At 39.0% G+C, this 27,513-nt stretch overlaps 1 protein-coding gene across 1 annotated transcript; it reads left to right on the plus strand.

Annotated features, from left to right (window-relative positions):
* Positions 1-27,447, plus strand: slc1a7a (solute carrier family 1 member 7a). Its single transcript, XM_034555628.1, has 11 exons — positions 1-141; positions 6,154-6,233; positions 16,512-16,727; positions 19,760-19,802; positions 20,255-20,486; positions 20,747-20,846; positions 21,659-21,892; positions 22,718-22,912; positions 26,046-26,180; positions 26,495-26,594; positions 27,184-27,447. The coding sequence occupies exons 1-11, from the start codon at positions 1-3 to the stop codon at positions 27,445-27,447; spliced, it is 1,740 nt and encodes a 579-aa protein (XP_034411519.1).
* The last annotated feature ends 66 nt before the right edge of the window (positions 27,448-27,513 follow it).

Below are 27,513 nucleotides of genomic sequence, written 5' to 3' on the forward strand. Positions count from 1 at the left end.
ATGGCAGTGGCTCTGGATGAAGTGTGGGGGCGGGTGAAGAATGTCTGCAAGCAGAACGGACTGCTCATCCTTTCTGTGCTGGCCGTGGTCATTGGCTGCCTGCTGGGCTTCTTCCTCAGAGGCAAGCAGCTCTCCGAGCAGGTCAGTTGTATAAAATGCAAGGTGATGTTTGTGGCATCTGGTTCCCTCCCACATACACACTATGCACCTACCCCCCCCCCCCCCGCATGTGTACCCCGTGTCCTTCTTAAAAGCCATGATGTATTTGGACGCCACAACTCCTAATACAAGCAATTCCCTGTTACCTGCATCTGCTTTTTACCTCCTGTGTGCTACACATTAACATTGTCACACAAACACACACACACACAAATGTCGATCCATTAGCAAGTGGAGAACAATGTTCCATGTAGGTTATTTGTGCAAAACACACACACAAGATGTGTATTAGTATCTTTGTTAGAACACTGAGGATTCTTCATAACTGCTATGCCAAACTCCAACCTTTACCCTGACCTAGCGTTAAGGCGGAAATGGAATATTATATTAATACTTGTGTTTTCTTCAGTGTATAATCAACTGAAAATAAGACTTGTGTTTTTGTTAGTTTAGAATGAGCCGTTTATATCTACATACGGTGCAAGTCGCCTTATTTCTAAAGTAGCCCAGAACGGGCAAACCAAACACCAGCTCTAGATAGGGCCATTTCCACGTTGAAGTTTCAGTTGGTTGCTATCTGAAACTTCACTGCTATAATCTGCTAAACCTTCACACTCACTCCATCACGCACAAATTCACATCAAATAATACTTTTTTCATCTCACCTTTATAAAGAAGCTCTTTTTGGCTATTCTAGCCCATCTAATTCTTCCAAAGTATAGGTTTCATCACCATAATAGGACCATTCTATGAAAGTATTTTCCTTGGAATTGCAAAAGAGTGTAAAAAATCCAGCGTTAAGACGTTTTTGGTGAGAGAAGAAGAAAGAAACACTATGTGACAGTACTTAGCTGGCTCCTAGAATGGCATTAAATTGGCTCATCCAAAAGTAAATTAGTCTTCTGCGACAGACACATTGAAGCCAAATGGAAAAAGACAAGAGAATTGGGTTTTTTTTCAATCAGTCGATCAGATTGCCCGTAGCTTCTCAGTTGGACATCGTGCATCCATGGAAAGGGATTGCCAGTGGTGAGATTAGTTGTCAATCACTCGCAGAGACATGAAGCCAACAACATACCATTTGTGTTCACTTATATAATTCACGCATGATTGAATGGAAAGTGGAATTATTTAGAGAATGCTCAGAGGCTGCAGATGAACAGAGACATTATAATTCTGCAGATAACTGGGTGGAAGATTATATAATTTACTAAGAAAGACGTGAGCAAAAATGTTACAATTTTAACAAATGTTTGATTTGTGGTGAAATTAAATGTGACTGAAAAGCTACAAAGGGTGTTTGAAAAGTGCAAAAGGTGGAGGAGGAGGTGGTGGGTGTAGGACTATGTGGGATTATGATGTAACATGCTTGAAGTTATTGCCATTAATGTTTGAGCGTGCCCGTACAGTGAAATTAATTTCTAGTAAGGCTGAGGAAGATTTCCGATGTGTGCCTTCCAGATGATGCTGATCCCTGTGTGTCGAGGGCTAAAGCGCTGCGTCTGTTTGTACTTGGAGCACACAACTCTGTCAATGTGCATTTGGGCAAACTCACACTTATATAAGTGGACAATGTCAGTCTGTAACAATTGCTTATGCAGCTCACAGCTCAAAGTGAGTGAGGTTAACAAAAGGTTAAATCACTGCATCATCAACACAGCTCTGGTTTGCTTGTCTGGCGTAGACACAGTGAGCTGGGACAGCGGTTAGTTAACCAGCTAGACATGTTTTCAGCTGGAAAGAAGATTGGCAGAGATGGACATGCATCCACTGCGTTATATATTAAATGATGCATTGATTAGGCACCACATCCTTACATGAAACTTCTTTAAATACGTAATTATGACAACGGAATAAAGAGTAAAACGGCAGATTGAATGAAAAAAAAAGTGAAATCAGAACAAAGTTAATTAATTTAGCATAGATTATAGCACATATTTTAAAAAGCTCTGTAACTCTGACACTCACAATATTACAAAAGCCTGGATGTATGAATGTAAAGACAAACTGGGATGGAGAATGGAAGATAAATTAATGCACCTCGAGATTTTTAATGAGACCTCGTTGCTCCAGGATAAGGATAACAAGGCCGAAGGGAACATCTTCTAGCTCCATAGATCAGTGGGAAGACATTCCTCCACAAATACCATCATATATTAGAAATGTTGCTTGAGAGACTCAGTAAGTCGTAAATTAATAATATAATCCTTTAAAATGAGGAAATAGGGGAAAGATATCTAAACAATAAAAACAAAATCATAATCAGAACAGAAGATTGAAGCTGGTGAAACGAAAGGCTCAAAAAGCAGTGAGTCGAATTTCCAAAAGTGCGACTGTTTAAAAGCTGTATATCTCCAGAAAAGCTTGCATTGCTCCATCTCCTCATTGTGCAAATGTGCTACTTTTTACCTTCGTTGTGTTTTGTTTGCCTTCATTTCCTCATGACATTATTGGTATTATTCTTACATAACTGTTAAGTTTTAAAATCTTTGCATCCACTCTATGCTCGCTAACTTTACACCTACGTGACAATTTCTTGTTTTGTCACGTTAAAATAAATAAATACCTAAATGTATTTATTTTTTCGACCACTTTATTTGTATTCTTCATTTTATTGGCCTCAACATATTATCACCTTCAAACATGTTCACAAATGGTTGACTATTTACACATCCAGCAACTTTAGCATTATTTTAGATTCAGTTTTTTTGGTCCATTCATTCTCCTTTTAGCTGTTGTTGGTCTCCACCAACTCCTGAGAAGAATGGCTCCGGCATGGAGTCTAAATGCTCCGCTATGTTCACTAGTTGCTAACTGTGCCTCTCTGTCATTTGGTGCTGGACATGTAGCGTACTTCAAAAGGTTTTTGGCTGAAACGCTGTTGATGAGATGAGACGAAACAGTAAAGTTGTAGGCCGGAAAACCAAATCTCAACTCTATAGAGCGGATGGGAGCTGCACAGTCGGGTGATACTTTTCTGTGGGTTTGTCACTTTACCGACACCTTTTATATTACACATAGTTCTCAACATAAACTATTGAACACTGCAGCTTTAAGTGAAGTTGACCTTTGTTCTGTTGGTGAGCCCGACTTTTTACTATCCACATCCAAAGAGCATGTCGATAGGTGAGGGACTGAATGTCAATTGACAGGTAGTTGACATCCTCAGGCTGAGCAGAGACCAAGTGACCTTTTACAGTAACCTCACACTCAACTCTGATTACAGGTATTGGAGTACTGCTGCAAAAAGCCTTTTCTTGAGTCAGTCCCAGAAAGGGTTTAATGGTGCATTCTGGACAGTTCGGAGGTCAGATTTCCCAGTTGAAATGTCCAAATTCCAGCCTTCCAGGTGGATGACACTAAACGTAAACAAAAAGTCTACGACTGAAGTGTTTTGGATAAGGAACTCTCAGCAATGCAGTCTCTAGATTTTTCTGTAATTTTAATGTTTTATCTCGTAACTTTTCTAAAGAGAAGATAACTTTCAGAGATTGTTTTCCTTAACCGGCTACCCAATTACACAGCAACATCTTTTTACATCAATAAACATGCAGGACAGGTAGGAACTTCACAAGTAGGAACTTTTGAGAGGCGTTCCATTGTACTTTTCAGTCAAATGCCCACGGTTGGTCAGTGCCCCTCGGTGCCCGATACCGATGCGCCAGGCTTTCAATTAACTCAATATAAAACACACCTGCATATGTCATTACTAGACAGAGAGTTGTTTTTCACTTGAACCATTTGTCACTCACTTGTAAAATGAGTCGTTCAAGTCAGTCAAGTTAATGTCAACCGAGCTCTTTTCATATAAATAAGAGGTTTTATTGCCTCAACCTATACTGCGTGTGAAGACGGAAGTTTACTTTGAAAATGAACTATGCAACTAACGAATGGAAACGGCCCAAATCTGAGGGGTACCTCGAGCGTCATAGTTAGAAGCTTAGGGCCACCGGCCACCCATCGGTATTGGTCGAATTGGGAGTGAAAATGTGTTTTTTGTTCCGAGTTATCTGTAGTGCAGCATAAGTCTACAAGTTTGTGGCGTTGAGTAATAAAGAAGTGAGCCTACCAGACCTTTAAGAGTTAACGCACAGGTGTTGGATATCAGGTCCCTTAAATCCACCAAAAGAAGAACAATCCCGAACTGCAACTACATTACAGTTCAAGAGTAAAAAGGTAAAGCTACATTATCTAGTTAATTTCAGAATGAGTGAGGGCGCGAGTGGATTATTAGAAGTATTCTAAAGAGGCTAATAGCAGCCGATGAGTGGGATAAAAAAAAAAAAAAGCTACATTTCTAAATACAGTGTTTATTAGACTGAGACTTAATTATTCTTTAATCTTTGATTAAAGTCAGTAATTAGCTACATCAGCTATATGTTGGCCTTTAGTAGTCTAATTGTGTACTGAACAGGAGGTTAAATTAAGTAAAAGACAAGCGCACAAAGCGGCGCAGCACTGTGTTCATTAATGGTCGGAGCGTGAAGTCAGAAACATGTCATTTGCAGTGTGAAAACCGTGCATGTCATGATGAGATTTAGAGTGTGATTTGGTTTGAATAATTTTCAGTATGACATCCAAAATCTCACTCTTGATAAAACACTAATGAATAGGACCGCATGCCATATAACTGCGACGCCCCACTTTGATTTCAGCTTTGGGATCTTTGTTGCATGTCGTACCCCTCTCTCTCTTTTCCATTTCTACACTGTCCTTATCCCAAAAAATAATCATAATAATAATAATAAACACTGGTGAATAATGAACTAAAAGGACTCGTGAAGTAGAAGAAATCTTATAAGCTGCAGTAGTTGGGGTTACCGTGGCCTTAAACCATCATTTATAATACGGTTGAATAATTAGTTGAACAAAGGACTGTTGTTACTTAGCAACCATCGAACAAACTGTTGCAAACTATTTTCAACAACTATTGGATGGTTTGCCATAAAAGTTGTCCAGATATTCATGGTGTTAGTGGAGATTATCAAATGTTAGCATGCTAACACTAAACTAAGATGGTTAACATGGTACCTGCTACACATCAGCACCTTATTGATAATTGTAAGCATGTTGGCATGCTGATATTAGCATTTGTCTTAAAGCACCGCTGTGCACAGTCTTTGTTTTTTTATGTCATTGCTTTGGCAATGGGCCCTAAGTGTGTGTCTTGTATTCTTTTTATATATATATATATATATATATATATATATATATATATATATATATATATATATATATATATATATATATATATATATATATATATACACACACACACACACACACATACATACATACATACATACATACATACATACGTTGTCCATCTTCTGCAGATGAAGAAAATAAATATAAAGTGCTAGTAAGGGTGAACACAGATCGGCTAGCTGCTTTCCCATGTGTCCTTTCTTTGTGCTAAGCTAAGGGGGTGCTGGCTCCAGCTTCATACAGACTTCAAAGACTTCGATCTCCTCATCAAACTATAGGCAATAACGCAAATATGTACATTTTCCAAATTGTCAACAATTACAAGAAATTAAGATCGGTCTTTATTTTGCCTTCTTTTTTGTGAACAGTAAAATCTTGCAGGACAATGATTCATAACGGAATGAATTGGGTTAAGGGTCATCCAGTTCTCCCTCATGAACATAATTATGTTCAATATTTAATAATATCTGAATAAATAAATGAGTGCTCAGGATGGATGCCTGTGGAGCTCTCCCACGCATGAGCTGTTTTGAGAGTTTTCAAATAAGAAACTCAATCATGCAAATAGAACTGGCCAGACAGTCAAACTCATTTCAATGTGTTTAATATTATAATGGTGCAGTGATTGTTAGACAACTGATGAATGAGCACATTGTATTACAGATACCTAACTAATAAAAAACTGGAATAATGTATGACACCATAGTGAGCGATATACATACATACATACATATGTTGCTTGTATAAATTAGTTACAAACAGTGTGTTTTACTCTGGCTCTTGCAGGAGGTGAAGTACTTCCAGTTTCCCGGAGAGCTGCTGATGAGGATGTTGAAAATGTTAATTTTGCCCCTCGTCGTATCCAGGTAAGAATTATACATTTGCTTTGAAATGTTGATCACTATCACATGCAGTGTTCTGCGGTTTTATTGTATCGCCTCTGCTGAATTGGTTTGAACCAAATTAAACTCAAGTGAACTGAACTACAAAGCGGACATATCTGTGGTCACTGGTATCCCTCTCCTCCACCTATAGATATCATGTGGAGTGTGATGCATTATTTGGCAAAATAACTTTGCAGAAAGCTCTCTGTTGCCTCTGGCAGCGATTAGTATTATTTTGAAAATGTACCATCTGAGAAATCCTACATGCCTCACCTTTTATTTTGAATAGATGAAACAAAGCCTGGGAGTGAATTGAATATTCTGCTGAGAGCATTGAGACTGCAGCAGCATGGAGTGTTTTACTTTGTAGAGATGTCAGAAAGAATTGATTATGAATGTTTGACCTTACATATGACGAGCCCTGTACTACACTGAATGGCAGAGAATACATTAGAGTCCATAATAAGACATTTCCTGATATTATTGTGAATTAGTTTAATGCTTTTTATATTGCCTCAGAGACAAACATGGGATGCTGATTGATATAGATGAACAAAATTCTGCACCAAATTACCTTTTTCAATTTCAAGGATTAAAGGGTAATGTGTATATGGAAGTAAACCTGTTGCCCTTGTATAGCTTTGGATGCATTTTTAGAAGCGTAGAGTCTGCCAGATTTTCCCTTTTGGCTATTTTAGTCCCAAAGCTCTTAGTTGCCTGCATGAGGTCAGTGATGTCCACCACACACACAAAAACTCTCAAAACAAATCATGCAAACGCACCGGTTACAAGCTGGGTGCTTTGTGCAATAAGCTACTTACAATCTATGCAACAGCAAAGACTGGATGAGAAGTTAATCCTCCCTCCGTCACTCTGTCCGTCTCTCTCTGTCTGTGCTTCTGTGTCTGTCTCTTGCATGTTGGTCTTTCTGTCTTAATCTATGTTGTTCAAGTAGTCAGACTCATTATTTGTGCATTTATTCATGCTAGTGGTCCACTCTCCTAGTTTCACAGATTCAGTGCAGATCCCTTCAGTGCAGGTTTTCCTGCCAAACATGAGGCACGTGAGGACAAGAGAGGTTAATTACATCTAATCTGAAACATGCATGTAGGCAGGGCGCCCGACCCAGCCAGGTTGAACATCATTTCAGCACACAGGAATGTAAAAGCGATCAGGGCAAAACATTCCACATGCTGCTGGAGCTTCTGTTGAGCCTGAAACAATATTATGTGGGTTCTCTGTGCCGGCCTTGAGTCGTTTGAAGTAAGAATGGACAATGGTGGTTGGCCTTTCTATCCGCTCCAATCCATCCAGAGATGATTTGTTTGCATATCTGCATAACCTCACACGCAGGTCAATCCATCCACAGGCATAAAGTACAGTCTTGGGTAAAATTCTGCTTTTCTCTCTTTGTCTTGCTCTTCTGCCATACCAACAGCAGAGTGTATCTAGATTGGGATGCAAAGACCGGCTGGCTGACATGGTGCATGGTACAGTGGGGCTTATCTAGAGGTGAATATCTGCACTGGCCCTATAGCCTGCCTGTCCCTATTTTTTTCTCCCTCCTAGCACCATCTGCGCACCAGCCAAAGCGGAAACCAGATTATCCCATGTACACGTCATGCAGAATCAATGGCCACTCCACTTACCGCCACCTTATGCTTCAGGTTTCTTTTTTTTTTCACATATTAAATAGAACTAGAATTTGAAAAGAATATATTTTTATAATATATACTTTGTTTTGTGTGGTTTTTGGTTAAAGAAAGAATTAGCATTTTGATAAAGCCCTTTTATTTACCAATGTTTTGACTGAGATCTGAAGGTCAAAATTATCATATTATTATCAACAGAGTTGTGGTAAACCTGATAAAACAATATTACGTGTCATATTACTGAAGCCTTTTAGTTGACATGTACGCAACATTATGTCTGTACCTTTAACTCCCAAACTACTTCAATATTTTTACCATGATACCGTTAACGTAAATGTATCATTCTTGCCCACTAAGATGAAGGTTGTCTCTGGTAAGAAAAGATCTCCTTGGAGAAATGCCCCGCAGGTCAGAATAGAAAGAAGAGAGTGCCGTAAAGCAGAACGCAGGTGGCGAAAAACAAATCTCCAGGTCCATTATGACATCATCAAAGAGAAACTGTGCACGTTTAACTCAGAACTGAGAAATGCAAGGCATTCTTTCTTTTCTGACATCATCACCAAAAACAACAACAATGCACGTGCCCTGTTTGCTACTGTCGACAGGTTAACAAACCCTCCTGTGCCAGTAGCGTCTGAGCATCTTTCCACGAGGGCCTGCAATGAATTTGCCTCCTTCTTTACTGAGAAAATTCACAAAATTAGACAAGCTGTCAATGCATCAGTAACAAATTCAACATATGTGTTCCCTCTTAAAATCAATTCAAATACAATGATAGAATTTTATCTTATAAACCACAAAAACCTGGAGGACATTATACAACACCTGAACTCCTCATCCTGTTGCCTTGACATTCTGCCCACAGGCTTCTTTAAAACTGTTTTTAGCTGTATGGCCTCAGATGTTCTACAAATTGTCAACGTGTCCCTTCAGACAGGTGTATTCCCACAGGCCCTGAAAACAGCAGTCATCAAGCCACTCCTAAAAAAGAACAATCTAGATACATCACTCATGAAAAATTATAGGCCCATATCTAACCTACCATTTTAAGTAAAATCATTGAAAAAGCTGTTTATCAACAGCTAAATAACTACTTAGCAATGAATAACTGCTTTGATGTCTTCCAGTCAGGATTTCGACAACACCACAGTACTGAGACTGCTCTGGTTAAGGTCCTCAATGACATCCATTTAAACACAGACAGTGGCAAAAGTTCTGTCTTAGTTTTACTGGATCTCAGTGCCGCCTTTGACACAGTTGACCACAGCATATTACTAGATCGACTAGCAAACTGGGTTGGACTTTCTGGAACTGTACTAAGCTGGTTTGAATCCTACTTAAAGGATAAGGACTACTATGTGTCAATAGGCAATTTCACATCTGAGCGGACAAATATTGAATGCGGGGTCCCCCAAGGTTCCATTCTTGGCCCTCTTCTATTTAACATCTACATGCTCCCACTAGCTCAGATTATGAATAAGAATAAATTATGCTACCATAATTATGCAGACGACACACAAATTTACATAACCATATCACCAGCAGACTACAGTCCGATACAGGCACTGAGTAAGTGCATTGAACAAATCAATGATTGGATGTGCCAACATTTCCTTCAATTAAACAAAGACAAAACTGAAGTAATTGTCTTTGGTGCCAAAGATGAACAATTAAAAGTCAGCGCACAGCTTACATCCATTATGTTAGAGACTACACCCCAAGCCAGAAATCTTGGTGTTGTTGTAGACTCCGACTTGAATTTCAAGAAACACATAAAATCAATTAATAAATCAGCCTTCTACCACCTAAAAAACATATCAAGAATTAAAGGGCTTATGTCTCAGCAAGATTTAGAAAAACTTGTCCATGCATTTATCTTTAGTAGACTTGACTACTGTAACAGTGTCCTTGCTGGCCTTCCAAAAAAATCTATCAGACAGCTTCAGCTAATTCAGAACGCTGCTGCTCGAGTCCTCACTAGGACCAAAAAAGTAGATCACATTACCCCAGTTCTGAGGTCTTTACACTGGCTTCCAGTAACTCAAAGAATTGATTTCAAAATACTGATGTTGGTTTATAAAGCACTAAATGGTTTAGGGCCAAAATACATTACTGATATGCTGATAAGTTATGAACCGTCCAGAGCCCTTAGGTTGTCTGGGACAGGTCTACTTACAGTCCCTAGAGTTAGGACTAAACAAGGAGAAGCAGCTTTTAGTTATTATGCACCAACAATCTGGAACAAACTCCCAGAGAACTTGAGGTCTGCTACAACTCTCAGTTCTTTTAAATCGAGTCTGAAGACTTTTTTGTTTCCATTTTAACCTGCAATTTGCATTTTATTTGCTTCTTTTATTTGCTTAAATCGAGTTTTCATTTTTTGTTATTCGCTTCTTTTATTCGCTTTAAAATGTTTTATAATGTGTTTTATGTATTCTAATCTTGCCCCTGTAAAGCACTTTGAGTGGCCTTGTGTCTGAATTGTGCTATATAAATAAACTTGCCTTGCCTTGCTGGTGTGTGCCTCTTTCCAGAGTTGTGTATCACTCTATGTAATTATGTGTATGTCCACTTGTCCACTTGTTATTTCTCAGTCAGTAGCGCCTCCAATTTAAGCTGAATGCTCAGTCGCACACAGTGAGGAAGAAACACAGTAATTGGCATGGAAAAAGAGCATTGGGAGACTGATTTGAGTGGGCGTGTCCTGCAGGTTGTGGACAAGGTTTCGAGAGATATAAGTATCATATAGCCTGGAACATGTCTTATTTAAAGTAAAGTTACGGTGTTTTGCTGACATTAAATGTATTGTTACTCTTAAATCATGAGCATTATTTGGCTTTCACATTCTTGGAAACTGACTGAAATTCAAACATTGATTGACATTCTTGGATATGGCATATGGCATTTTTAAAAATGTTGTTTTGTTGGTTGTACTCCGAATGAATTTCATTATAACGCCATTCAGGAACAATGTATATTCAACTGGTTGACAGTCACACTCATATATAAACTGCAATACCGACTATTACACAACATTGAAGAGTATAAAACTACAAGTAGGATCTTGTTAAGAGGACGGTGTTACTAATTAGTTACAAGGAATGTTTAACGAGTTATGTAACAGACTCCATGCAATCCTGATGCCATTATGTGATCTACATAGGCAAACCATCAGCGAGAAGATTGGCCATTTCTATACGGCGATGATGGATAATCGTGATGCCGATTCACTGCAACATCAGAAGAATCGATTTACGGCAAACACGTTCACCAAAAACTCCTTCAGCTAAGACTCCAGCGAGGGATTTATGTTCCTTCTTTAATTGCCTTTTTTCAAACAAAATGGTTCACCATGGTGAACAAGTAATTTACAGCTGGAAGGCCAAAAAGAACAGGCAGGGAACTGGAGACGATCCAAAAATTAATAATAAACCCAGAGGAGACTAAACACTATGAGGACTTGAATGTAGAAATCAACAGACGACCTGAAACCAACCAACGAAATACACAAGAGACAAATCAACTAATGAAACTCAGGTGTGGTACAAATGAGGCAGGCAGAAGACAAAAGCAGGAAGTAAAACCAAACATGACACGAGGAGGGTAACTTTCAAAATAAAACAGATGAAACCAAAATCCAAGACCATGACTATTCTATTCACAGCTGACCAGAGAGTTAGTAAGAAGCCCAGGAGGTCACCAACTAGCCCGGTCATTACCAAGCCCAACCAGAGCACAGCACAGCTCACTATGTAGATTGTATATGTGGACATATACAAATATATAGTTTCATGATCTGAGTTGAATTTACATAAGTTCTTCAATTGACTGCTGGGATTGTTTAATAATAATGTTATTGTTTTTCTCAGCATACAGAGACAGACAACACATACAGTACTGTAGGGCACAAATGATTTTTCTGATCCCTTATGATGGCCATAAAACCACAGTAATATGTATGAGCACAATGCTCAACTGAGAAAGCAATCAATTGTTTATTAATTCCTTAGATCATGTCTGTGTTGTTGCTTCACATTTTACACACTAACTGGTTGCACAAATCTTCACACACACTGACTTGTATTAATTTACTTGCAGTGACAAGTTCAGTCTCTTTGCAGTGCATTGGGCATATGAATGATCAATGAGGTTACAGGTCTATCAACACCTCTTCTCAGGGTTGTTTTAATTAGCAAGGGATTGATTTGGAAAGGGCTAGAATTAAAAAATCCTCATAGAAAAAGAAACAACATGCTATTATAGAGTCAAAATATGCTATTTATCATTCATTCCATATTGTAGCAAGTTTGCCATTAGTTGTCACCATTTGTTATAATGAGCTGCTTCTTCTTTACAACTACTGTATGCTACATTTTAACGATGGTGATATAGTGTGAGATGTAGAGACAATCCATAACCCTGGAGCATCCAATGGTGAAACTCGGCCTTTTAATGATCTGAGCTGCTGAAGCAAAGGCCACTGCCACTGTGGTGATTGTTATGGATAACCCTACTCCAAGGAGCCTCTGCCTTCTTTCTTTTCATCTGGACGAAGGATTACTGTAAATCTTTTGCTCAGCAAAGGTGCAGCAAGGAGGACTGTAAGCCCCTTATAGGCAAACTATTGTTGAGCAGATCTGCTGTAGGTGTGCTTGAAACCTCACAATCGAGGCAGTTATACACATGGCATGTGAACCACTGTAATCCTACTTTACCTCAGATATCAGAGAAGATAGAGCTCTAAATGTATATCGTCTGTGTTCAGTATCAGCAGGCAACGTATTCCATTTTCTGTCAATAAGAAGCAAAAGACAACAGCTCAGTTGTATTTTGACTATCTTCCTGTTGCATCAATTAAAAAAAAACATGTTCTTCGACCTCCAAGCAGTACATACCTTGGTTTCCAAGTCGTGGTTGAGATTACTAGATGATCAAATGGACAGAAAAAATACTATTATTTATCTTTTATTTATTTCACAGGCCATAACCTGTGATGAGGGTTCACAAGTAGACGTGACTTGATTTAAAAGCTACACATCAGGAAAATTCGATGCTTGACTGTGATATCATCATCAGATAAATAATAATAAACACAGTAGGGAGGACGAGGAGGAGGAGGAGGTGGTCATGATGTAAATCCCTGCATAAGCAAATGCAAATTCTTGTTTCCCAAAGAGCTGCAGTAAAACAAACTGCATCAGACATCTGGACAAATTATTCAGTTGAAACAGTTTGTGTGCCATTTCTTAGAAGATGTATGTGTTGTTGTGGCATCAATCCACCTCCGCTTGACTTTCTACTTTCAACGTTCTGATCGTCTAATCACCGACCAGCCCAGGACAAGCCCCTAAATTATCAGTGCTGCAGCTGCACTGGTTGTCTGATATAACTAATGGGACACAGTGTTTTCACACAAGCTGTGTGTCTTTCTGATCAAGCACACTTCCTTCAGATATTATCAAAGGAATGATTGGCTCCACAATAGCTCCATTTATAGACACATACATGTACTGCTAATTGCATTTACTGTATATAATCATCACACATTGCAGTCATATGTAAATGGTCTAAAGCACAGTAACATAATAATGTGTAAGAATACATCATAAATGTAGCAAGAGGGGCAACAGAACTTTTTCGTAAGGGTGTGACAAACTGGAACCCAAAAGTAACGACTCTGAGACAGAGGTAACAAAGATGAACGTCTTTACTCTGTACAGGCAGGGTCAAAACCAGGAGATCAGTCCATAAGGCAAACAAGTCCGAAAAGGGGCGGGCAGAGAATCGACTGTCAGAACAGGCAGATTAGGAATAGAGACTAAAGTAATGCTGGAGCCCTAGGCACAAAAACACAAGACAATCTGGCAGAGGACAAGTGAGGGGACCTAAGTAGTGAGTGACTAACGAGGGAATGGGCTGCAGGTGAGATGGGCGTGAGAACCAGGTGAAGGGAATGAAGGATGATCAGGTGTGAATGACCTGGTCTGAAATGACAAGAGAGTTAATTAAACTAGAAAACTGAATGAAAAACACTAATAAGAATGGGAATTTGTGACATATTTTCATCTTGAAGGGCCATTATTCTTTTGATCTGTGCAAAAGATGGCAAGATGCAAAGAGGAGCAATACAATGACAGACGGGTTTTGAGTGAAGTATTGAAGTGCAATAGTTTGCTTCCTGGAGTGCCGTCAGGAAAGAAAAAAATGAATTCAAAGAAGCCTTGTGATTGGGAGATGTGTGACATTCATCAATAGAGCACTGGTTTTATATAAATAATGATTCTTAACCCCATTGAATTATAGGGAAGAACATTATTGTTCTGGCTCGACTCAACCTGACAAGAAAAGGAACGTACTGTATCAGTGGGGTTGGTGCACTTCTTGTGTGCTTCTGTGCTGGCTAAAGATTTAATATGGCAATCATCATTATTTAAATATTATAATGTTGTACTTCTTGGAGCATGTATTTCCAATTAAAATGTAGGTTCACTTTAACTGTATTTATATTCTTAATTTCATATCATACAGTTTTTATTACACATGTTGAATGGCTTGTTTTAATAATGTTTTAGGCAATCATTTGCTTGATAACTGACAGAATTGTCAACTCAATGGCATGAGCTCATTCAAAGGTATAGGACCCAGGTCAAGCAATCAGCAATCACTGTCCCACTTGAAGCAAAGAAGAAGGAATAACTTGACAACCCAAAAGACATTTTTAAGGTTGCATGAATACATTCATATTTTGAGCCACGGATACATAACAGAGAACATTTTAGCTGGATGAATAATTTGATGAATATAACAGGCTTCTTGGTTAGAAATAAAACATATTTTATTATATTTTAGCAGGCATCATTAGGTCCACATTAGTTTTTTTTCACATGCACAGAAATAGCATGTTGCATGGAAGACAAATCTGGCACAAAACAATTAATAATTGACACCACTCTCACACCGGATTGGTGTCAATCTTCTCATCAAACGCTCAGCAAGAAAGCAATTACTGGCAATCATATCCCACACAATGTGCTATATTTCAATGCTTTAGATTTATTTTTCAAACCTGGTCTAGAATTTGCTTTAATGATGTGGGGAAATGAATCTAGGACTGTTTGGACTCTACGTGCAGAAAGCAACCATTCCTGCTGAAACAAATTGGGGAATCAAATGTTTGCTCATGATTCAGCGTACTGGTTGTGGGTTAAAGGATGGGCTGCTATCACACAGATGTTCGCATCCTGGTGGGCCCACTTTTCTTTTTTTTTTAACATCAATCAAAACTGTGTTAGTAGCAAACGGCTGGCAAATTAGATTTCCCTCTTTTTAAAGATGTAAACATAGAGCAGACTCATCCCCAATGTGACTGTGAAAGCCAGACATTGCAGAGATGAAAAATGGAGGCATTGCAAGATGAGGTGGAGCACAGGCTGTGTCTGCAGGGAAAGACTCAGCAGCCCCATCCAAACACTCGCCAAATGAGATTACCCGTTGAACAGGGAGAAAATCTTGTCACTCCAGCTCAAGAGATGGCGTTAAGATCTCTCTCTCTCTCTTTCTTTCTCTCTCTCTCTCTCTCTCTCTCTCTCTCCCTACTTTCACTGGCTTCAAGTTCCCGCTGGGCCTCTATTTCAACACAAATTTCCCACGAATGACATATGCTACAGTTCTAAGATAATCAGTGTTGTATGAACGTTTCTTCTTTTGTTCTTCTTTTTATTTACAGCAAATGACACCACGTCAGTGCAGCAAAAATGAGAACAAGAAGATTACTCAAAGCAGTCCATTTAAATGCAAATGATTATCGTATGTTGTTATATACAGCACAGGCTTTCTGTGAAAGAAAAGAGAGGGGTACAGATCTGAATGGCTTAATCTCCAATTTCACAAATTACAGAATAGCAGCAAATGACAAAGAGAGAGGTGGATGTGGGGAGTAAGTTTGTTCCATTTGATGCATTCTTCTCTCTCTGTCATTATCTCGGTGTCATAGATGGCCTTGTCTGAGACGGAAGAGCCAGTATCCTATAAAGACATTTGGTTTGAAAATAGGCTTATTTAGTTGTGTTAAGTGGTCCTATCATGTCAAAGCTGTGTGGTCTTGGAAGGCTTGCTTGTACATCCACGCATAAAGTATGTTATTAGGATTGATGTTGAACTTGAATGATATTCTCTAATGTTTCACTATAATAATCACTTTAAGAATCAATCATCAGTCTTTTGAATCTAGGTGGTTTGTTTTTCCTCATAATGCTCTGGGACACCTTTTGTGAAGTCTAAACTTGTTAAACTATAAATCCGTAATATTTTCATTTAACCTAAATAATCGTGCCACTTATTTCTTAGGGCCATATAAACTTTGATTGCACTTGGGCACTAAATGAGTTCGCTGAACATCTGCAACAGCATACCAATGAGCTAACAGTTGTATCCAGTCATTTCAAAATGTCACCCCCTGAAAACTGAAGCAGAAGAAATAAATTCTTTAGCAGTGATTTCCCAAAGTCCTTCTCGATCTCAAACATTAACCTCTACCTCGTTGTCTTTTTGTCTCCCTGCGGTTTCTGTCTGTGCCTTTGTGTGTCTCCGCTCGCTCTCCATACTTCAGTTTGATGTCAGGTCTGGCTGCCTTGGACGCCAAATGCTCCAGCCGCCTGGGCATCATGACCATCTCCTACTACCTCTGGACCACCTTCGTTGCCGTGGTGGTGGGCATCGTCATGGTATACATCATCCACCCAGGTGGAGCCGCTCAAAAGGAGGACTCTGACGAAAGCAAGAAGCCGATGACCAGCTCTGCTGACGCTCTGCTGGATCTCATCCGGTAAGAGACTGACATGTTTCTCCTATTGCATGTTATCTCAGAGGAAATCATCCTCATAGGAAGGTGTGAAATTACATTTTAAAAATGAAGGAGTGCCCGAATTTGGGAATATGATGGTTTCATTTTTTTTAATTTGTTGGTGTTTCTTGTTTATCTTTTATATGTTGGAGGTATAAACAAACTAAATGATATTGATCTCCAACCCAGGGGCCATGATCTCCAAGAGCCCATGAAATAAATCTGTGGGTATTGCAAGATGCAATGTACATGGATCTCGGGAAAATGGATAGTCCTTAGAATGGACCCCAACATTTTTAACTAAATCACATGAAATCGTTATAATGAAAAGAAAAACTTATAAGAATATGGATTTATTAAAGAGCCAATTCAATGAAGATATTTACAGTGTGCTTGCTTCAGCCCATATTAAAGCAGACAATGAAAATGTATTATAAGCACTGAGAGTAAATATAATTGTCTGCTTGTAACCTTCAACCTGCAGAGCACCTTCCTTTAAGGCTGTTTTATAATACGGTGGCGGTGGCATGTCCATTTCCAGATCAGTGCTGTTTCACGTGGACTAAAGTGGGAGTAATGCTTGAGGTCAGAGCGCAAAGCCTGGAGCCTCGTGTGCCAATGGGTTATTGTGCTAAGCTAATTACTGCTCCTGAAGGATGGAGTGAGTGTGTGTGTTTGAGGTGAACCTGGGTCAACAGTACAATGACAAACACGACAGTGAGGCCCCGAGAGCCGCTGTGTCAGTGTGACAGTCGGTCAGTGGGCTAAAGTCAACGGCATTGTAACGCAGAGAGCTACCGAGCTGTTGACTTACAATTCATGGTGCTATATGTCACAAATGCTCAATGAACTACGAACGATTGAAAAATAATTAATGTTTTGTCGTTAAAAATGTTGATCCTCTGTAGATTTCTGTCTTTTTTATTTAAAAAATCCAATCATACTAAGAATAGATTGTATTTCAATGAGTCACTTTCAATCAGAATGTAAAAAGAGGAATTAATAAACTGGCCAAGCCATGAAATCCAACTATGGACTGATCATGTGGCAGAGGTGAACTCTGACGTTCACGAGTTCTAAGTGTGTGTGTGTGTGTGTGTGTGTGTGTAAGGGGGGTGGGGGGGGGTGTATTTTACAGAGCACAGCTGTGCTTTGGATTTATCTCGCAAAGCTTCTTTACAGCCTTTATCTATCATTCAGGCATACTATATCGGTACACTCACAAATGGTCCCAACTGTCTGCAGTCGTGTGTGTGTGTGTGTGTGTGTGTGTGTGTGTGTGTGTGTGTGTGTGTGTGTGTGTGTGTGTGTGTGTGTGTGTGTGTGTGTGTGTGTGTGTGTGTGTGTGTGTGTGTGTGTGTGTGTGTGTGTGTGCGTGTGCGTGTGCATGTGTGTTATAAATATGCATAATGAGCACAATATGCATGAATATGCGTGTATACTTGGATGTATTAGGGGCACTGGGGTCAGAGTGGTTTATTAGTCTGCTCAGACACAGGATAGACTGCTGAGTGGTTAAGTGGTCAAATCCATGCAGCATACTGACTACAGTCCCCTGACAAAAGGTGCCGGCACTCCGTTGAATGCATAACAAAGACGCTGTCTGTTTTGTAGTTCCTTTGTAATTCTAAAATAACTATTGTATTGTTTTAGTAAAAGACTTCGACCAAAGTAATATTTATTATCATCATGTGAGTCAACCTTAATTTAAAAGTTTTCGATTTGCAGCCTGGAGAGGTCGGCATGAAGGGAAACGTCATGCCTTGCACTGTGTTATTGTGTTCTCTGTGTTCTATAGTGTTCCCACTGTTTCCACATTGGTGTTATGCAATGTGTTATTATAACTAAAGGCATTAAGTGTTCATGCTGGCGGGTCATTAGCTGACTTTTCCCAGAGCTCTGAGTCAGGGTACAAAGCCTCAATGTGCAGCTGATGAGCAGGTCAGATCCTGCAAAGCCTGATAATTGGAAAGTACAACAGTGCAGTGTACAACGTGGTCAAGATGCAAAATGAAAGTGTATTCAGTGGTGTATACTCAGATTCTCCAACTGCGATCAAATGGTTTGTCTTTTTCTGTGAATCATCTTCAATTTGAGCCATGGTTAGTTTTTTCTCTGTGTAATGTTTATTCTAAAGAATATTCTGTTGTATTATACGCTTGCTATTTTACTGCAGTATTATGATGGTCTGAGTTTACATTGTAAAACTTTTTTTATTTTAGATATGCAATAAGTTCTTTATTATTACTGAATGGAAACTACAGTCAATAATCAGGCTGATTTACATGTCTTTGCACTGTGGGAGGAAAGCGGACATCCGGCCACAGAGGGACATGGAGGACATGCAAACTTAAAAAAAGAAAAGTCGTGTCACTGTAACCCAATCCAAGTTAATCTCAGCTCTGTCTGTCTGCTAGGCATCCATTTTCCACTCCAGATCCATGTGTATATATATATATATATATATATATATATCCCTTTCACGTTCACTCATCCCATGTTTCTGGAATCCACCTGCGCCTCCATCTTCATGTGTCACTTCTTCCTGCTCATTTATCATTAAGTCTTCTCTGCTGCAGTTCCCCCGAGTCTAGCAGAGCACTCGAGATATGGCTACGAGAGTGGGTTTTTAGGGCAGTTATCAAAGTGCATCACCTTCCTACTATCAAAGGAGCTGTCAGTGTAAAAGATAATGAAGAGTGTGAAGATATTCATTAGCCAAGATCAAAAAGGCAAAACATTTTTGACTGACTGTATGAACTACTTTACTTTCATGTGGAACATTAATGAGTGGACTCCAGGTACATCCCTCATTGATTATTGTTACTCTAAGTGACGTCACAGTGGCAATTAACCTACTGTCTGTCATATGGTTTTATTGAATGTTCATGTTTTTATTCAGAGTGACCTTGCATTTAATTACTTAAAACTATACCTTGAAAATATAAAAATATATATAAAATGAATAGGGACTCTGTGGGACTTTTGAAAAATCTCAAATTGTTCTTCCCCAGAAACATGTTTCCAGCCAATCTGGTTCAAGCTACTTTCCAACAGGTAAGTAAAAAGGTTGAAAGACACGCTTCAAAGAAAAATCCCAAAACATTTAAAAAACCCAAAGAGCAGCCTCAGTCATTTGGAAATGAGGTTAGCTGATGTACTAGTTCCAGTCTTTATGCTAAGCTAAGCTAACTGGTTGCTGGTGGCAGCTTCTTATTTAGACATTTTACTGTCAAGTAAGTGTATTCATGATGTTTAAAGTAATTATTTGTTGTTAGATGAATTGTAAAAATGTATGTTATTTATTACACAGAAAAGTCCCTCTTTATTAGAAAAATACAATAGACACATAGTTAATGAAATAACACAGTGTCTATTGTGTTTATGGTCATTTACAACTGTAATGTTAATTTTTTCTAATTCAAACGTGACCCCATTCTGCTGCTTTCTCTGTTGGTGTCATGAATACTCTGCTGATGTTGGGGCTTGTACTGTGTTTTGGTTTGAAGTATCGAACCCAGAGAGTCCCCGAGCTCATCTTCAAACCAACGGTGGCTCAGCTGCTGGATGAGACCACCACACGCAGGGTCTACATCTACGGCATCCAAGATGACAACGGCACAGATGTCCAGAATTTCTCCCTGGATCTCACGCCGCCACCTGACGTCATAATGAAAACCTCCCCCGGTACCAGCGAAGGCATGAATGTGCTGGGGATTGTGATTTTTTCCGCTACCATGGGTAAGCGGTTGCCATGGATCCTGCACACTCACACACACACACACCTCCACAGAGTAACATGCACAATGCACATACATATGTAAAATTGCATAATTTTCTTGGCAACCAAATATTTGAATAGATTAGTTTAGAAGGAGTTGTGCGCCGACGAGGAAAGCAGGGAACAAAGAAATAATGACGCTCGCCAATTTGCACAGTTAAATGCGTGTATGATTGATGCATTTAAAAATGTTGTATTTTTTATTTTTTTTCAAACCCAGGAATAATGTTAGGGAGAATGGGACCCAATGGAAGCGCTTTGGTTAACTTCTGCCAGAGTGTGAATGAGGCCGTTTTGAAGATAGTTGCCATTGTCATCTGGTAAGAGTTGTATCTTGGAAGTTAACAGCATCAAAATAAATTTGTGAGCAGTTTTGTTGATACAATTTCAGCTGAAACGCCGTTGGTCTGTTAGTCAGTCAGTTAGCTATGAATTTAGTAAAAGCATTCGTGCTCCCCAGAGAATGAATCCTACTGATATTGGGGATCTCCTGACTTTTCCTCAAGAGCCAATTTGAATTTTTCATTTATGGTTTTTAGTGAAATGTCTCAACAACTATTGCATAGATTGTCGTTTCATTTGGTGCAGATGGCTTTGGAGATACCCCACCTTGTCATCTAACAGCACCAGTAGGCCAAAAATCCTTCTGATGGTTTGGCAAAACATTTTGTTCAGATAGTCATGGCTAGATAATGTATCTCTGTGACTTCGGTCATCACGTCCAATGTCTCAAAAAAAAGGATTGTCACACCAAAGGATTCTTTGTAATAGCTTTGGTGATCCCTACATTTTTTATTCTGCACCATCTTAAAGTCAAAACTGTTTAATTTGGGCAAAGTGACCAAACACCTTTAAAAATAGTATTTTGTGTTTATGTTAATTAGCAAAACTTGGCCTGAGAAAACAAAATGCTGAACATGGTGAACACTATACCTGCTACCTGTTAGCACTGTCACTGTGAGCATAATAGCATTTACTTCAAAGTGCAGCCTCACAGGACCACGAGCATGGCTGTCAGAGAAGTCTTGTTGAACAGTAAATAAATGACGTAAAAACATTTGATTAGAAATGGTCTCATTTTGAATTAAAACATTAATTAATTTTAGGAACATGCACTTCACCTCCCTTACAGGTATTTCCCTTTTGGGATTGTGTTTCTGGTTGCCGGTAAGATCTTGGAGATGGATGACCCTTCCGCCATGGGGAAAAAGCTGGGTTTTTACGCCATTACGGTGGTAATGGGTTTGGTGCTGCACGGCCTATTCATCCTACCGGCCATGTACTTCTTCATCACTAAGAAGAGCCCCATCGTTTACATCAGAGGCATTTTGCAGGCCCTGCTCATCTCCTTGGCCACCTCCTCCAGGTAGGCTTGCTTTTTTTTATTTCCCTCTCTGTATAAGATTTAAAAAAAAGTCATGTGAGTTCAGCTGAGGCTCTTGAAGGGATAAATAAATGAAAGCTTTTCAGAAAATGTAAATATTTGTACAATGTTTTTACTTACAATGAGTACAACAATTAAATAAAAATAAGCTTAAATTTAAGGTTCACTGGAAACTGATGAGTATGACGAGGTTAGAGGACAGACATCATAGGCTTTTAAATTATATTACCACTCTAAATGGAGTGGAGGATGGAATTGACCTTGTGATGTTTGTAGGGTTTAACCCGTTTGACTCTCATAAGCCACATAAAGGCTGTCTTTTATGTTGACTATATTGGCAATATATTAGATGTTTACAACAATACTACACTTTGCATCTTTTCAAAGGGGTGAGCAACATTACTAAAAGTGTTCATCCCTGATTACAATCAGTGTTTTTTACACATCCTCTTTGAATCATCTCCTGTTGATGAGAAATATTCAGATGTTTTGTCCAAAGCAGTATTGAGGGTCCCTGCAAGTAATACAACGATATATATATATAAATATATAAATATATATATATATATATATATATAAATATATAAATATATATATATATATATATACATATATATATATATGTGTGTATATATATATGTATATATATATATATATATATATATATATATATATATTTATATATATATATATATATATATATATATATATATTTATATATATATATATATATATATATATATTTATATAGGGCCCCAACAGAGAAAATGTATTAATTATTATTATTATCCTTATTTCCTGCTGCAGCTCTGCCACTCTGCCTATCACCTTTAAGTGCCTCCTTGAGAACAACCACATCGACAGACGCATCATCCGCTTTGTGCTGCCTGTCGGGGCCACCATCAACATGGACGGCACCGCACTCTACGAGGCCGTGGCAGCCATCTTCATCGCTCAAGTGAATAATTATGAGCTCGACTTTGGACAGATCATCACGATCAGGTAAGGCCGGCTAAATTTAGACCTTCATCCAATATCAGAGAGCAAACTGCTAAATCATTTTATTTATTTTTTTAAAGGGCCACTCCACCTAATCGTGGCCCCAGTGTATGTCTCTCAGACATATTCTAGCTGTTGGTAGCATTAGCATTAGCAAGCTTGATAACGCCAGTGGAAAAAAGTTGTTGTTTATGAACAAAATGTATTCCTCCTCTGTGATGAACGTGAACCCACAGATAATTGTGCTATATTCAGTTTAACAAGATTTTTCAGGCTGCCCAACAGTAATAGCTCAATTAGCAGTTACACTAAGGGTTAAAGGAATATTTATAGGAATACATTTGAAAATGTGTTATGATGAGAACATTAACACCACTTAGTTTGTTATTTAACTACTGACCCATAGCCTGGAGGTGATTCTATATATGCTATATGCTGTAACTGTTTCAGAGCAAGCTATTTTTCCAGTTTTTATGTTAAGCAGCTAACCAGTTGCTGCTTGTAAATTCATATCAATATACAGATATGTGAGTATGGTATCCATCCTCTCCGCTAACATGTGGCAAGCTTGTGCCAAACTATTCCTTTAAGATGATAATAACTCTTTGGATAGAGTGTTATCTCCACAGCAATGTTGCTCTCAAAGTGTGACTATAAACTTTATTACTGACTTGTAAATTTCCTCTTGGTCAAAAAGAATGGTACAGGCATACATGTGGTGTTTTGAGTGCAACGTGAATTAATCTGTCGTCACATATTTGGTTTAATTCTGAATTAATAAAAAACATTATGGGATTTACTAGATACACATATATGTAAATGTCACACAGATTACGCCTCATATGAGCTTCTTAGTCTGATCTGATTTCTGCTAAATCAGTCTGGAAGCCCCGGTGACACAGACAGACAGACAGACAGACAGACAGACAGACAGACAGACAGACAGACAGACAGACAGACAGACAGACAGATAGACAGACAGAAACCCCAATGGTCCTCTTCCCACCAATGTCACCACCACATAACTTTTGACCACAGGTAAACAAGCTCACTCAGATCCAGGAAAATGGTCTGTTCCTCCTCTGATTTCATGACATGTCCTACTGTAATAACATTAAGCGGACCTCTCCTCATGCCGGCAGTCTGCCATTCCCTCATAATCCCTTTGGCGGTAAAACCCATATGACCTGTATTACTCATCTCCCTTGTCACGCCAGAATTATAATAATTTTTCCCTCTCTCTGCATCCTGTTCCCGTGCCGTTTGGCTGCTGTCCATGAAGCTGCTCCATCTGCATGCTAACCTAACTCAACCCTGCAATTCAATTCAATTCAGTTTATTTTGTATAGCCCAATATCACAAATTACAAATTTGCCTCAGAGGGCTTTACAATCTGTACACATACGACATCCCTGTCCCAGGACCTCACATCGGATCAGGAAAAACTCCCCAAAAATAACCTTTCACAGGGAAAAAAGTGAAGAAACCTTCAGGAGAGCAACAGAGGAGGATCCCTCTCCCCGGATGGACAGATGCAATAGATGTCATGTGTACAGAATGAACAGCATTACAAAGTTACATAAGCACATTACATGAATATGACAATGTATGAATGGAGCTCCAATCCATGAAACAGCAGAGGGACAGTTTGTCTCAGAGGTCCAGGTCTCGAACAAAATACTGGCTCAATCATTCTCTCCACAAAGTGGTGGAAGAAGTATTTCAATACTTTACTTGATAACAGGTCATACTGCTACGTCGTAAAAATACTGCGTTACAGATAAAAGATGATGTACTTCAAGTAAAATAGTAGGCAACAAAACCATTTAGTAGGTTTAGGAAAACCGCCACTTCACAACAACACTTTCAGACACACGGCCTCCAACCCCGGTCTTCTGGTTGAAAGTCCTGTGTTTGTTTGACCCATCCAATAACCCACCCACAATGACTGGTCTTTCTCAGTATTTAATAGACGTTACTACATCGGTCCATTTCATAGTCACGTGGATGCGTTTAATTTGTGTATCCACCACCTTGACTTTCCATTTACATTGTTTTCATGCTGAGCTACACAAACAAAAAAAGGAAAATTCATGGACATTCAATGGAAATGAATACGAATCACTAGATTTTAATTTCATGACTATTTTACAAACTGCCTTGAGACTGGGCTGTGTATATTATATTGCTGGATTAGCATTTTAGCAGCATTTAAATGTTGTAGCTGGTTGAGGTAAAGCATATTTAAACTACTTTATATGGTGTCAGGTCATCTCATCCTGAAATTATTAGCCAAAGGTTCCCAACCCCAGGACTGTGGACTGGTATCGGACTCGGAACATTTGCTTGACAAAATATATATATATATATTCTTAGTAGTAATCATATAAATTGATAGGCTATTATACGCCCATTAGTGCTCTAATTGTACCTGCACTAAACCCTACTCCTGAGCAGTGGTTGTCCAATTTTAGCTGAGCAGTTGTAAGTAGCCATTATAGGCCTGTCAAGCTTTGTATTTCTCCACATATTGGCACAGTGTAAATGAGACTGAATTTGGACCCTGATGACTCTTACCAAAACCTAAAATATAAGAGCAAAAGTGTAAGAAATGGATTAAAATGTGTTTCTAACTGTTCTAATACAACTTACAATATGCTAGCAAGCACGGCTACGTTACTAGATATTCTTATAAAGGCAAGGGCATTATGTTATTAGTTAAGTGCATTATTTAGTGGGGCCACAGGTTGTTAGAAAACACCCCTTTTCAGTTTAAAGTGAGTCAGCTGGTAACTTTAAAATGACAGCTGGAGATTCGGTGTAAACTGCAAATGTGGCGAACATCTTCATTTTCTATGAGTTCAGAAAGAATCTATCAAACGTTGTTTACAATATTATCTTACTTACCTTATTGCTAATCTATTTTGCACTTGCATTAGTATTCATTCTTTTTCACTTGATAATCATTACTCTATTGTTCATATATGTTTATGTTTTATTTCTTTTGTTATTCTTCTGTTGGAATCTTTGAGCAAACTCTGGCACAATAATTCCCTTTCGGGATTAATAAATTTCATCTTATCTTTGTTGCTGTAGGTTATAAAACTGAATGCACTCTGTTCCTCTGTTATCTCAGCATCACTGCCACTGCAGCCAGTATCGGTGCAGCAGGAATCCCACAGGCTGGACTCGTAACCATGGTGATTGTGCTGACCTCTGTGGGTCTGCCCACCGATGACATCACTCTTATCATTGCTGTTGATTGGGCTTTGTAAGTAACGGTTAATCTTTCCATCATGAAATATTTCACATACCGTCAACCACAAACTCTGGATGTGGTTATGGGGCATTTAAGTGTCTTCTAATGAATTAAATCTTTAGCTTATTAGCTGGAGTTTATACTGTAGCACCAAAATACAGTGCACAGGTGATGTGTTTATAATAGTGTACGCCTACATGGCATAAACCTGAACATCTCATTGAACCAAATGACCACCAACTCTAATTAGCTTTAGATCATAAATAATATCGTGTTTTTCCAATCTTCGTGAACACAGTGGATGACTTTACCATTATATTATCTAGGGATCGATTCAGGACCATGGTCAATGTGATGGGCGACGCCCTGGCCACAGGCATTATGGCTCATATCTGCAGGAAAGATTTTGTCAAAGAAGGGGAGCAGGTGAGACCCTGCAAAGCAAATAAACCATCTGTGTTGTCTTCTTCCGGCTGTATAGACCTGCATGTGGGAATATGTAAAACATAGAAAAGTTGATCATAGTATAACATTGTTTATAATGCACTCAATCAGGCACAGGCGGATTGTGGAAAATAATAATGCAAAAGCTTTAAGTTTTCTCATTCATCAGTTGGAAATCAAACCCCAAATGATTCTGATAATGGTGAATATATTTACAAGTGGCAGAAGACTACGTTTCATCTTCATAGTCATAAACTTGGCATCGTGCCATTTAATCTGTCAGTGTGACAGCAGTGTAATCGCACATGGGAGAAGTTTGTTTTTAGGGCTCTCTGCCAGAACAAACCTACTTGGTTGGGTTTCTGAAAAGATGGTGGTGTGTGTTGAAATAAACCCTTTCTGGCAGAAAGCCCTGAAAAAAGAACTTCTCCTGTGTGCTGTATAATCTATGCATTCACTTTTCTATAAAATCAATGTCCAACCTTTTTGTATGAAAGACATGTCTGCAAACTTAAAATGCATGTCATTCTGATTCCTCCTCTTCTCCTTTGTGATCACTGTTGTGCCCCAGGTGCCTCTGATCTGTGAAACTAAGCCCATGATAAGCATCCAGCAGATGATGACCTACCAGAATCAGAAGAATGGCGGCTACCAGCCGCCTCCAGGCAGTAGGCAGGACCACCGCTCACCAGATGTGGCTCGCCTCATGCGGCTGGAGGAAGGCATCCGGCCACAAGAGAAGAAAAAACACACTCACTCCTCTCACCACAAGAGAGAGCACAGGGATAAGGAACACTGTTCCATCGATATGAACGGGCTGGAGACGAATGTATAAAAGCAGCTGCCCTGCCAACAGCTACTGACACGTCTACAGCTGCAGGACCTGCAGGAGAGGGAGACA

This window comes from Cyclopterus lumpus, chromosome 17, assembly GCF_009769545.1.
Source record: "Cyclopterus lumpus isolate fCycLum1 chromosome 17, fCycLum1.pri, whole genome shotgun sequence".
In the NCBI taxonomy this organism is placed as follows: domain Eukaryota; kingdom Metazoa; phylum Chordata; class Actinopteri; order Perciformes; family Cyclopteridae; genus Cyclopterus; species Cyclopterus lumpus.